This window comes from Manacus candei, unplaced genomic scaffold, assembly GCF_025592945.1.
Source record: "Manacus candei isolate 608988 ecotype Guabito, Panama unplaced genomic scaffold, ASM2559294v1 h1tg000038l, whole genome shotgun sequence".
NCBI classification, from domain to species: Eukaryota; Metazoa; Chordata; class Aves; order Passeriformes; family Pipridae; genus Manacus; species Manacus candei.
In genome coordinates, this window is record NW_026138086.1 from 538,111 (window position 1) to 550,000 (window position 11,890).

At 57.5% G+C, this 11,890-nt stretch overlaps 1 protein-coding gene across 2 annotated transcripts; it reads left to right on the forward strand.

Moving 5' to 3' along the window:
- On the forward strand, nucleotides 1-8,370 carry TINAGL1 (tubulointerstitial nephritis antigen like 1). 2 transcript variants are annotated; one of them, XM_051794412.1, is made up of 12 exons: nucleotides 1-22; nucleotides 638-968; nucleotides 1,712-1,775; nucleotides 3,567-3,659; nucleotides 3,754-3,868; nucleotides 4,852-4,975; nucleotides 5,094-5,244; nucleotides 5,730-5,913; nucleotides 6,191-6,236; nucleotides 6,696-6,819; nucleotides 7,248-7,293; nucleotides 7,434-8,370. In XM_051794412.1, the coding sequence occupies exons 2-12, from the start codon at nucleotides 656-658 to the stop codon at nucleotides 7,572-7,574; spliced, it is 1,401 nt and encodes a 466-aa protein (XP_051650372.1). In that variant the 5' UTR covers nucleotides 1-22; nucleotides 638-655; the 3' UTR covers nucleotides 7,575-8,370. The 2 variants fall into 2 exon arrangements, with proteins under 2 accessions (XP_051650372.1, XP_051650371.1); XM_051794411.1 differs by lacking the exon at nucleotides 1-22 and adding an exon at nucleotides 35-146.
- Nucleotides 8,371-11,890: the final 3,520 nt, after the last annotated feature.

Sequence of the window (11,890 nt, forward strand, 5' to 3'; positions counted from 1 at the left end):
AGCGGAGCGGCGGGCGCGGCAGGTACGGGACCGGGAGGGAGAGGGTGGGGAGAGGAGAGGGGGGTCCTGCCCCGTAAGATCCCTGCGAGACCCTCGGATCGGATCCCCCACCCCTCTCGGGGGACCCCCCGCGTCGGGCGCGGCAGGTACGGCCGGGGGACGGAGCGGGACGGGCCCGGGCGGGAGGGGGGGTCCTTCCCAGTGCCGGACTGCCCTCCTCCCGCCTCTTTCAGGGTCCTCGTCGCCCCCCTCGGCCCCGCGGGCTGAGACCTGGGAGCTCATCGCACTGCCCGCGATGGGAGCTGGGATTGGGGTTGGGAACGGGACCCGGGCACCCCCCCCGGGGGTCCTGAGGAGCCCCATCCCGCGGGATTTTTGCTCTTGGAGCAGGTGGTTAAGGTGTGGGTGGGCAGGGGGCCCCTCAGATGCCCAGGAGTGGGCACCTGAGGGCAGATGGTGTTTTGGGGGTTGAGGGAACCCTGAGCTGCGTGGTCTCAAGGGGAGTTACAAAACCTGAATGTTTTGAGCGTCCTGGGGGAGGGCAGGGCGGGGACTCGGGGGGGGTGGGCTGTGACCCAGCGGGACGGGTGGGTGCGGAGTTCAGGACCCCCGTGCCCTCAGTGCCCTCCCTCCGCAGCGGTGCCGGCGTGGGGACATGCCCGGGGACATGCGCCCGCTGCGGGCCCTGCTGTGCCTCTGGCTGGTGGCCCGGGCAGCCCTGGGCTCCCGGGTCCGCACCCGCCGGGAGCTGGGCCCCGGCTTGTACCAGAACGGGGTCTACGACGCCGGGGGGTCCTACTGCCAGCGGGGGGACGTCTGCTGCCGCGGCCGCGACGACGGCTGCACGGTGCCCTACCACGACACCCTCTGCTACTGCGACCTCTTCTGCAACCGCACCGTCTCCGACTGCTGCCCCGACTTCTGGGAATACTGCCTGGGCATCCCGGCCCCCTTCCCCAAAGCTCAAGGTGAGGCGTGCCCAGCCCAGCCGGGCAGGGGTCTGTGGGTGCCGGGGGGCGGCCCTGGGGTGCCCCATGTGCTGCGCGATGCTGCCGGTGCTCCGTGGAGTGATGGAAGCGGCACCTCATGGTCCTGATCCTGCTGGGAAGCCGCTCCAGACCCCTCGGAGCTGCAGGAACTGACACGAAGTGTCCGGGATGGGGATGGGCTCGGAGAAAAACAGGGCGGGGAGCAGGCTGTGACCCGGCAGCCTGTTCCCACAGCAGGACGTGCCTGTGGGGCAGAGCGTGGAGGTGAGGGGGACTCTATCCCAGCTTGCCCGGTCATGTCTGGGGCAGGCGGATGCTGGCCCTGACTTAACCCTCCCTGCAGCTGGGGCAGGCAGGGCGGCCGGTGGCAAGAAGGGGGCACAGGCAGCCCCCCCACACACAGCACAAGGCTCTCTCAGAAGTCCCTGCAGAGCAGAGCCAGCTCCCGGGTACAACCAGCCCCTTTATCCCTGTCCCACCAGGCTGTGCACAGTTAACCCTCCCGGCACCGAGCCAGCCCTGCTCCCACCCTGCTCCGTGGGGCACGAGCTGACCCCCACCACAGCTTTGGGGGTGCCAAGGTGCCGCCTGGCACCTGCCTGGCTTCAAGAACCACGCTTATTTTCCCCTTGGTACGTACCCCCTGGAACATGGGGGTGCTGGCACAACCCCTGGCACAGCCAGGCACTCACTGGGGCTCTCTCCTCTCCTCTCCCACCCAGGCTGTGCCCGTGCTGGACTCAACTATCCCACCGGAGCTACGTACCAGGAGAACTGCAACCTGTGGTGAGTGAGTGGCTCTGGCTTCCCGTGCCATGCGGGCACCTGTGGCGTGCCACCTGCCTGGAGGAAGGTGCCAGAATCCCGTGGGCACCTCTGGCACGGCATGGGCACTCTTCCTGCTCGGAGGAAGGCGCTGGGGTCCCGTGGGGTCCTGCAGTCAGCGGGGCTCGGCGGAGCGCGGGGCCCGAGCTGGGTGGTGGGAGCTGGTGCCAAATGCCTTTGTTCTGGCATTTTCGGAGCCAAGAGCCCAGGGCCTTGAGCCGCTCCCAAGTTCCAGCGCATGCCTGCGTGGGAGCCCTCGCTCCTCTCCGCTGGGGTAACGCACGGCCGGGCCGGCTGCGGGCTCCTGGTGTGCTGCCGGGGGGGTTTTGGCCACGCTGGTCCGAGCTCGACTTGCCCAAGCCTGACGGGACGCGCCGGCAGCCGCGGCCGTGCCGTGCCAGCGGCCAGAGTCCGGCTCTGCCGCCTTCTCGGGAGCCCCAGGAGCTCGCTGCTCGAGCAGCGGGGGGTTTATCTGGGAACGCTGGAATTACTGGCATCCGGAGGTGGGGGATAGGGGAACCTGCAGGCGCAGAGCTGCCGGAGACAGGGAGCGAGCCCGGCGGGGCGATGCGGCAGATAAGGGCAATCAAAGGCTGCGTCTGGGGCGTGTGCAGGGCAGGAGCACGTGTGTGAGCATGTGTGTGCAGGCGTGTGCTGGGCTGCAGGTGAAAAGCCAGCCCGACCCTCCCCGAAGCTCTGGTGCTGCCTGGTGTTTCTTTGGGATCGTGGTGTGGCGGGACGTGGGGCTGGAGGGGCCCCCTGAGCCCCAGGGGAAGGCCAACGTGGTCCTCAGTCCATGCATTTGGATGGGTGGTCCCAGCTGCTGGGGGGGCATCTCTGACCCATCAGTGCTCAGGGGGAATGAGGATCTTCTTCCAAACCCTCTTCCCCCGCAGCTGGCGCCCGGAGAGCAGGAATTTCTGCAGCACTTCACCCCAGCCCCTCTCCCTGCCTGGGTCCCTCGGAGTCTGGGGGTGCTGGCAGGGGGCAAACCCCGTGCCAGGGGGAAGCAGAGGGGGCTGCAGTGGGCACCCAGCTGGTGGCACCCTGAGGTGCTCCCGTGGGAGTTCCCAAGGGTCACCACCCAGCCCCAGGAGCGCTCGGGGATGGGGATGGAGGCAGAGCTGGGGTACAGGTGCTGCAGGCAGGATTGGGATTGGGGTGTCTGGCGGGACAGGGCTCCGGCCTCGCACAGCTCCATAAAAGGGAAGAGTGAGCCGGGATCTGGGCAGGAGGGAGCATGCCAAGCATTGCTCACTGCACGGGGGGAGCACAGCCCGGGGCTCCCCAGGGGACCCAGCACACCCCCCAGCCCGCCCATCCCGGGGCTCCCCATGGGTGCCACAGGGCAAACCTGGCCACAGTGTCTCACTCAGGGGGGCATCCAGCCCTGACTCCCCTCCCTGGGCTGGCGTCCAAGCCCCTCTCTGATGTCTGGAGCCCTGGCAGCTTTTCAGCTGATTTTCTGTCCCATGCCCTGTCTGCCCTCTGGGCTCCAGTGGGGGCTGGGGCAGCGGGGAACAGCCCCCAGGGTCACCCAGAGGGCTGCCCACACCTCCTGGCCCAGTCTCACCCTGCTCTGAGGTGCCAAGCTGTGCTGACCCCAGCTCTTGGTGCAGAAGTAGCCCTGGCCCCTCGCTGGCTGCCCACGATGGCAGGGGGTCCCCAGCTTGGCAGGGGCAGCACCCACCCGGGGTCCCCCTGGTCACCCTGAAGACACTGTCCCTCACGTGCTGACTGTCCCCTCTGCAGCACCTGCGGCCCTGGTGGGCAGTGGCAGTGTGAGGACCACGCCTGCCTGATGGATGGGGAGCTGATCGATGCCGTCAACAGGGGCAATTATGGGTAAGGACCCGGCCCTGGGAGGATGGGGAAGGGGCACTCCACCCCTCGGTGCTTTCTGGGGTACCCTTGACCTGTGCCCTCTCCTCCCACTCAGCTGGAGAGCCACCAACTACAGCCAGTTCTGGGGCATGACCCTGGAGGACGGGATCCGGCACCGCCTGGGCACCTTCCGTCCCTCTGCCACCGTCATGAACATGAACGAGATGCACGTGAGTCCTCGGGTGGGAAACTGGGGCACAGCCCTGCCCATCCCACGGCTGGGCCCGGTGATTCCCCATCCCCTTGGCTGGTGATGTCCCCGCAGCGTCCCCACCCCTGGGCAGGGGCTGTGCACCCGGGGGGGTGGCAGGGAAGGGGCCGTGGCGGGTGGGTGCCCCGGGCAGCCCTCGTGTTTGGAGACAGCAGCTCAGCAAATTCCCCGGGACAATCCCCGGGCTGCCAGTGTTGTTTTTAACCCCTCTCCTCCGTGCCGGTTTCCCATCGGAAAGCCGGCCCTGGAGCTGCTGAGTCGGCAGAGCCGGCTGCGCCAGCACTTAGCCAGTGAGGTGCCTCTGCCTGCACCCAAAACTCGGGGTGGGCATCACCCGGGGGTGCTGGGGGAGCGGTCATCACCCGCAGTGCACACCCAGCACCGCAGTCTCGAGCCTGAGTTTAATTTTAGAGGCGCTTCCTGCGCTGGATGAGCCGGCTGCCGTGGCCGGGTCCTCCCCAGGAAGGCTGAGCCGAGCTCGGCCGGGGCGGGGGCACCGTCCCCCCCTCCGGAGCGGAAAGGCCGGGGGGGAGTCAGCGGCCAGAGGCCACAATGAGGGGCTGAGTCACCCAGGGCTGTGCATTTGTGGTGGGCACCGCGGCCCTCACTGGGGTCTGAGACACTTGGTGAGGACACTCGGTGCTGCTGTTCTACGAGGAGCTGCTGGGACAGAGAAGCCCTAATTTAGGGAAAATTGTGGGATCTGGCTCCTCTGGGACAAGGAGGCACCCAAATCCTGGTCGGCCTTGGCCAGGGTGATGTCCCTGTCCTGAGTGTGGGGTTGGTGTCCTTAGTGTCCGCAGTGGGGCTGGGGTGGGGGACACTGATGCTGGTTGGGGATCCCTGCTCAGAGGATGCCCTGGGAGGTGCTGGGAGGGCTGGGATGGCAGGGGGAGGAGTGGGGGACCCTTGGGCTGAGCCCCCCTCGGCCGTGCCCCGCAGATGAACATGGACTCCAACGAGGTGCTGCCGCGACACTTCGATGCCGCCGCGAAGTGGCCCGGGATGATCCACGGGCCCCTGGACCAGGGGAACTGCGCCGGGTCCTGGGCCTTCTCCACGGCGGGTGAGGGGGACGGGGAGGGATGGGGGGTATGGCAGGGATGGGGACTAAACCTGCTGCTGGGGAGCAGAGCAGGGCCCGGGGAGCAGCTGCCTCACCCTGTCCCCACGCTCGCTCCCAGCCGTGGCCTCGGATCGAATCTCCATCCACTCCATGGGACACATGACCCCCGCCCTGTCCCCACAAAACCTGCTCTCCTGTGACACCCGAAACCAGCGGGGCTGCAGCGGGGGGAGGCTGGATGGGGCCTGGTGGTACCTCCGCAGGAGAGGGTGAGTGGGGATGGGGTGGGGTGGGATGAGATGGAGGGCAGAGGGTGTTGTGAAAATGCTGTTGTGGGGATCCACTCATGCAGGGGTGGGATAAGGGGGTTTGAGGCTCTGGTTTCCTGGGGAGAGCCCAAGAGATCCCCATGGGGATCATGACTGTGGGAGAGGGACGGAAGGAGCCCAGGTGGGATGGAGAGTGGGGTTTGGGATGGGGATGGGAGTGGGGTTTGGGATGGGGATGGAAGTAGGGATTGGGATGGGGATGGGAGTGGGGATTGGGATGGGGATGGAAGTAGGGATTGGGATGGGGATGGAAGTAGGGATTGGGATGGGGGTGGGAGTGGGGTTTGGGGTGGGATAGGAGTGGGGTTTGGGTTTGGGGTGGGAGTGGGGATCAGAGTGGGGATGGGATTGGGTTTCGGGATGGGGATAGGAGTGGGGGTCAGGGTGAGGGTGGACCCGTCCTCATGCCCTCGTCCCTGTCCCAGGGTGGTGACAGACGAGTGCTACCCCTTCACGAGCCAGCAGAGCGAGCCGGGCCCGCAGCCCTGCATGATGCACAGCCGCTCCACGGGCCGGGGCAAGCGGCAGGCGACGGCGCGGTGCCCCAACCCCCGCACCCGCTCCAACGAGATCTACCAGTCCACCCCCCCCTACCGCCTCTCCTCCAGCGTGAGTGCCCCGGGCCGCCGGGGCGGGGCAGGAGCCCTTTGCTGTGGGGAGCGGGAAGGGGCTGGGCTCGGGGCGGTTTACCTGGGAAGGCCAACTTTGGGAAGTTTGAAGCTGGGAAAACCCCGCCGCTGAGCCCCCGGGGGAGCGGCTCCTCCGCCCGCCGCCTCCCCAACACCCACCCGTGGGTGCTGGAGCGCCTCTGCCTGCGCTCCCCGGGGGTGGGGAGGGCCGTGCCGGGGGGTCCCGGCCCCGGTGCCACCCGGCTCTGTGCTTGCAGGAGAAGGAGATCATGAAGGAGCTGCTGGAGAACGGCCCCGTGCAAGGTGAGGGGGTACCCCACCTGCGCACCCCAAAACTGGGAGCTGCATTGGTTGGAGGGGATGAGATGGGGGGGAAAAGCCGCTCTGCCTGGGGTGGGGGGCTGGTGTGGGAGCCGGGACCCCCCTCAGCTCTCTCCCTGCCCCGTGCTCAGCCGTGCCCGGGCACTGCCGTGATCTCCCAGCCCCTGTGCCCGTCACGCTGCCCACCCCAGCGGGCACTGGTTGCTCATTAACTCCTGAGATTTAATCACCGTCTGGGCGGTTGGTTTTGTTTAACTTTACTTTTTCGTTTTAAACCACCTCTGAGCCCTTACGTGTCCCAGGGGAGGATCTGGCTGCTGCCTTCCCTCGTGCCCCCGGTGGTGCCTCTGTCCTTCGCCCTGGGGGATGTGGAGCCTCGGGAGCTGAGCTCATCCTTTGGGCCAGGGACAATGTCCCCAGACCCTCTCTCCCTTCCCACAGCCATCCTGGAGGTGCACGAGGATTTCTTCATGTACAAGAGTGGGATTTATCGGCACACACCAGTGGCTGAGGGGAAGGGGCCAAAGCACCAGAGACACGGGACCCACTCAGTCAAAATCACTGGGTAGGTGGGGGTGGCTCAGAGAGGGGACTAAAGGGGTGCAAAGAGGTTCAGTCTGGGTGGGAGGAGTGTCCTCTTTTGGTGTCCCCTTCCCTGGTGCAGGGTGAGGAAGCAGAGGAGGGAAGGAGGGTGCCACAGGTGACATGGGTTTGGGGTGCTCAGCACCCTCAAAGGAGGTTGGAGGTGCAGACCCCGAGGCAGGGAGCGGGGCCGGTTGCCCTGTGCCGGCATTTCCTTCCTCCTGCCGTGGCTAAATATACCTGCCTGCATTCCGGGAGAGGATGGAAGTGCCTCGGCCTGGCCCTGGGGACCTACCGGGGTCAGGAAACGAGCAGGGTCAACGCAGCAACCTGCTACCACAGGGCTGGGAGGGGGGATCCCACAGTCTGGGGGCGCCTGGGGACCCCCGTCACCATCCTCTTCTGCTGCAGGTGGGGAGAAGAGCAGCTGCCCGATGGCCAGACCCAAAAATACTGGGTGAGTGTTCCACGTGAGTTTGGAGGGTGGGGGACGGACTCAGTCGTGGGGTGCCGCTGCTTCCCCGTGCACAAGTGGGATCCAGCTTGGGAATGAGGGGGCTTCGGTGGGCTGAGACACCCCCCGTGCCCCCTGTGCAGACGGCGGCCAACTCGTGGGGCACGGCGTGGGGCGAGGACGGCCATTTCCGCATCGCCCGCGGCGTCAACGAGTGCGAGGTGGAGACCTTCGTGGTGGGGGTCTGGGGCCGCGTCAGCACCGAGGACATGCCCCACAAGTGAGCCCCCCGCTGCCCACGGCCCTCCCGCCCCCGGGGCCCCCCAGCCCCGCGCCCGTGTCCTCGTCCCCAGCACCGCAGCCCCTCCGTCCCCTCCTGGGGGCAATGGGTGGGACTCCCCGTCCCAGGCCGGGCAGGGGGCTGGCGCTGCCCCCCGGGTCCCCTTGGCGTGCTGACACAGCGGCTGGGTGCAGCGGGGCGTGCGTGGGGGGTGCCCCCGGGGGCTGCTCCCGGATCCCACGGGATTTACCCGCTAATCCCCCCACCCCGGGCTCGGCTGGGCTGCGGTGGTGGCGGGGGGCTCTTCAAAGGCAGCTGCACCCCCCCCCCGGCTGGCGCTGGTGGCTTCCCCCCCTTCTCCCAGTGGATGGGGAGCGCCGCAGCGGGACCCCCACGCTCCTGCCCCTCCATCCCTCCCCCTGCCCAGGCTCAGCCCTGGCAGGGAGGTGTGGAATAACCCAGTGGAGCTTGGAGGGGGGGATCCTCTGAGCCCCCAGGGCTGGCTGTTGCCAGGTTGGGGTCCCCCCCGTCCCCCCCAGCCCGTCCCTATGGTGCTATGGCCCCTGCCACCCCCCTGGGGACAGCGGGCACAGGGGAGGGCTCAGCCCCGCCGTGTCCCCGTCCTGGTGGGGCCACAACTGGGGGCCACGCAGCAGCACAGCCCGTGACCACCCCCCACACCCCGTCCCATCCCCCCTCCCAACACAAGGGCTGTACTTTTAAGATTTTTTTTTTTTTTTTTTTTTTTTTGGTATTTATTTTGCTTTTTATTATTTGTAAATAAACTTAACGCCTCAGAAGCCAGGGCGTGGGCTCGGTGCTCGGGGAAGGGGACACGTGGCCCCGCTCCCCCCCAGTGGCCCCATCCCTGGGGGGGGCCCAGGGTGGCCCCGGGAAGGGCTGTGGGGTGAGATAAGGCCCCGCTCATTGTGCTCCTTCCTGCCTCGAGGCCCCGCCGGCCGCGGCCAGCGCTGGACACGCCGCGGGCACGCGCAGCCACTCGGGCCACCGAGCTGCCACCACGGCCAGGGGGTCACCACGGCCAGGGGGTCACCACGGCCAGGGGGTCACCACGGCCAGCTGGGCCACCAGGGCCAGAGGGTCACCACGGCCAGGGGGTCACCACGACCAGAGGGTCACCATGGCCAGGGGGTCACCACGGCCAGAGGGTCACCATGGCCAGGGGGTCACCACGGCCAGCTGGGCCACCAGGGCAAGGGGTGGCACGACAGACAGGGGTGACACCACGGACAGAGGTGACACCACAGACAGGGGTGACACCACGGACAGGGGTGACACCACAGACAGGGGTGACACCACGAACAGAGGTGACACCACAGGCAGGGGTGACACCATGAACAGGGGTGACACCACAGACAGGGGTGACACCAAAGACAGGGGTGACACCACAGGCAGGTGTAACACCAAAGACAGGGGTGACACCACGGACAGGGGTGACACCACAGACAGGGGTGACACCACGGACAGGGGTGACACCACGGACAGGGGTGACACCAAAGACAGGGGTGACACCACGAACAGGGGTGACACCACGGACAGGGGTGACACCACAGACAGGGGTGACACCACAGACAGGGGTGACACCATGAACAGGGGTGACACCATGAACAGGGGTGACACCACAGACAAGGGTGACACCACAGACAGGGGTGACACCACGGACAGGGGTGACACCACAGACAGGGGTGACACCACGGACAGAAGTGACACCACAAACAGGGGTGACACCGCAGCTGCCAAGGGGTGCCAGGAGTGCCACCACATCCAGGGGGTGCCACCAAAACCGGATCTGCCACCACAGCCCAAGTGTGTCACCACGGGCAGACGAGTGGCTGGGGCCACCTGTGCCAGCACAGCCAGGTGTGCCACCACAGTGACATGTGCCACCACAGGCAGAGGCATCACTAAATGTGTGTGTTTATGTGTGTATAGGCATGGGATGCCTGTTTGTGTGCATATATACACGTGTAGATACACAAACGCATATAAATATATATATTTTTATATATACAGGGATGCCTGTTACTCTGTGTGTGTACATATAGACACACCTGCATATATTTATATGTGTGTGTGTTTATATTTGTGTATATACATGTGGGGTGCCTGTTTGTGTGCACATATGCATGTGTAGATACACACACACGTATAAATATATATATTTTTATATACACGGGGTGCCTGTTGCTCTGTGTGTGTGTACATATGGACAGACACCTGTATATATTTATATATTTATGTGTGTATATATGTGTATATAGACATGGGGTGCCTCTGTGTGTGCACATATACATGTATAGGTACGCACACACATATATAAATATATATAAATATATATAAATATATAAAAATATATATCAATATATATCAATATATATCAATATATATCAATATATAAATTATTTATATTATAAATAATTATAAATATTATATATTATATAATATATGTTATATATTAAATAATATACATTAATATACATTATATAATATACATTATATAATATATTTTTTAAAGATTTATATATATATACATGGACACATACAGAAATATATATATTTACAGTTATATATACATGCACATAGAAATATATATATTTTTATAGATTTTTATATATATATATATATACACACATACATGCATCTAGAAATATATATTTTTAGAGATTTATATATAAACACATAGACACCTATAGAAATATATATTTTATAGTTATATATACACGCATATAGAAATATAGAAATATTGTATATTATATAATATATAAAATGATATAATATATAATTATATAATATATAATTATATAATATATAAATATGTATAAATATAAATATTATTAATTAAGTAACAATAATAATATAAATATGTATTAATATATAAATATATAACATATAAATAATATTATAAATAATAAGTAATTATTTATACATAATTATATTAATATTTATAAATATTATATATTATATATTTATATTATATATATTTATATATAATATATATAATTTATATATTTATATATATATATATAAAAATATATATATACCTATATATATATATGTTTATATCCACAGGGGTGCCTGTTGCTCTGTGCATGCACACACCTGTATATATTTATGTATTTATGTGTATATATTCATACACAGCGTGGAGTGCGGAGCCACCTGGTGTGGACCTCCTGTAACTGCACCAACACCGACGTTACACGTACCTGGGGCTGTATAAATATATATATACATGTATATATATGTATATATATATTTTTTTAATAGATTTATGTACACACACATAAACGCACATAGAAATATATATATTTTTAAATAGATTTTTATATATATATAGACACATACACGCATATAGAAATATATTTTTAGAGATTTTTATATATATACATATACATATAGAAATATATATTTTTATAGTTATATATACACATATAGAAATATATATATTTTTAGAGATTTATATATATATACATACATGCAATATAGAAATATGTATTTTTAGAGATTTATATATATATACATATAGAAATATGTATTTTTAGAGATTTATATATATATACATAGACACATATAGAAATATATATTTTTATAATTATATATACACAGAAATATATATATTTTTAGATATTTTTATATATATGTATACACACATACACGCACATAGAAAAATGTATTTTTAGAGATTTATATATATATACATATAGAAATATATATTTGTATAGTTATATATACACACATATAGAAATATATATATTTTTATAGATTTTTATATATATATGCATACACACATACACACATATAGAAATATATGTTTTTAGAGATTTATATATATATAAATATAGAAACAAATATTTTTAGAAATTTATATATATACGTAGACACATATAGAAGTATGTAGTTTTAGAGATTTATAGACACATATAGAAATATATATTTTTAGAGATTTTTATATATACACATACACACATACACGCATACAGAAATATGTATTTTTAGAGATTTATATATATGGACATATAGAAAAATATTTTTAGATGTTTATATATATATACACATAGAAATATATATTTTTATAGTTATATATACACCCATATAGAAACAGATAGATTTTTATAGATTTTTATATATATACATACACAGAAATATAGAAATATAATTTTTTAGAGATTTATATATATGTACATATAGAAATATTTTTTTTAATGATTTATATATATACATGGACACATACAGAAATATATATTTTTATAGTTATATATACACGCATATAGAAATAGATATATTTTTAGAGATTTATAT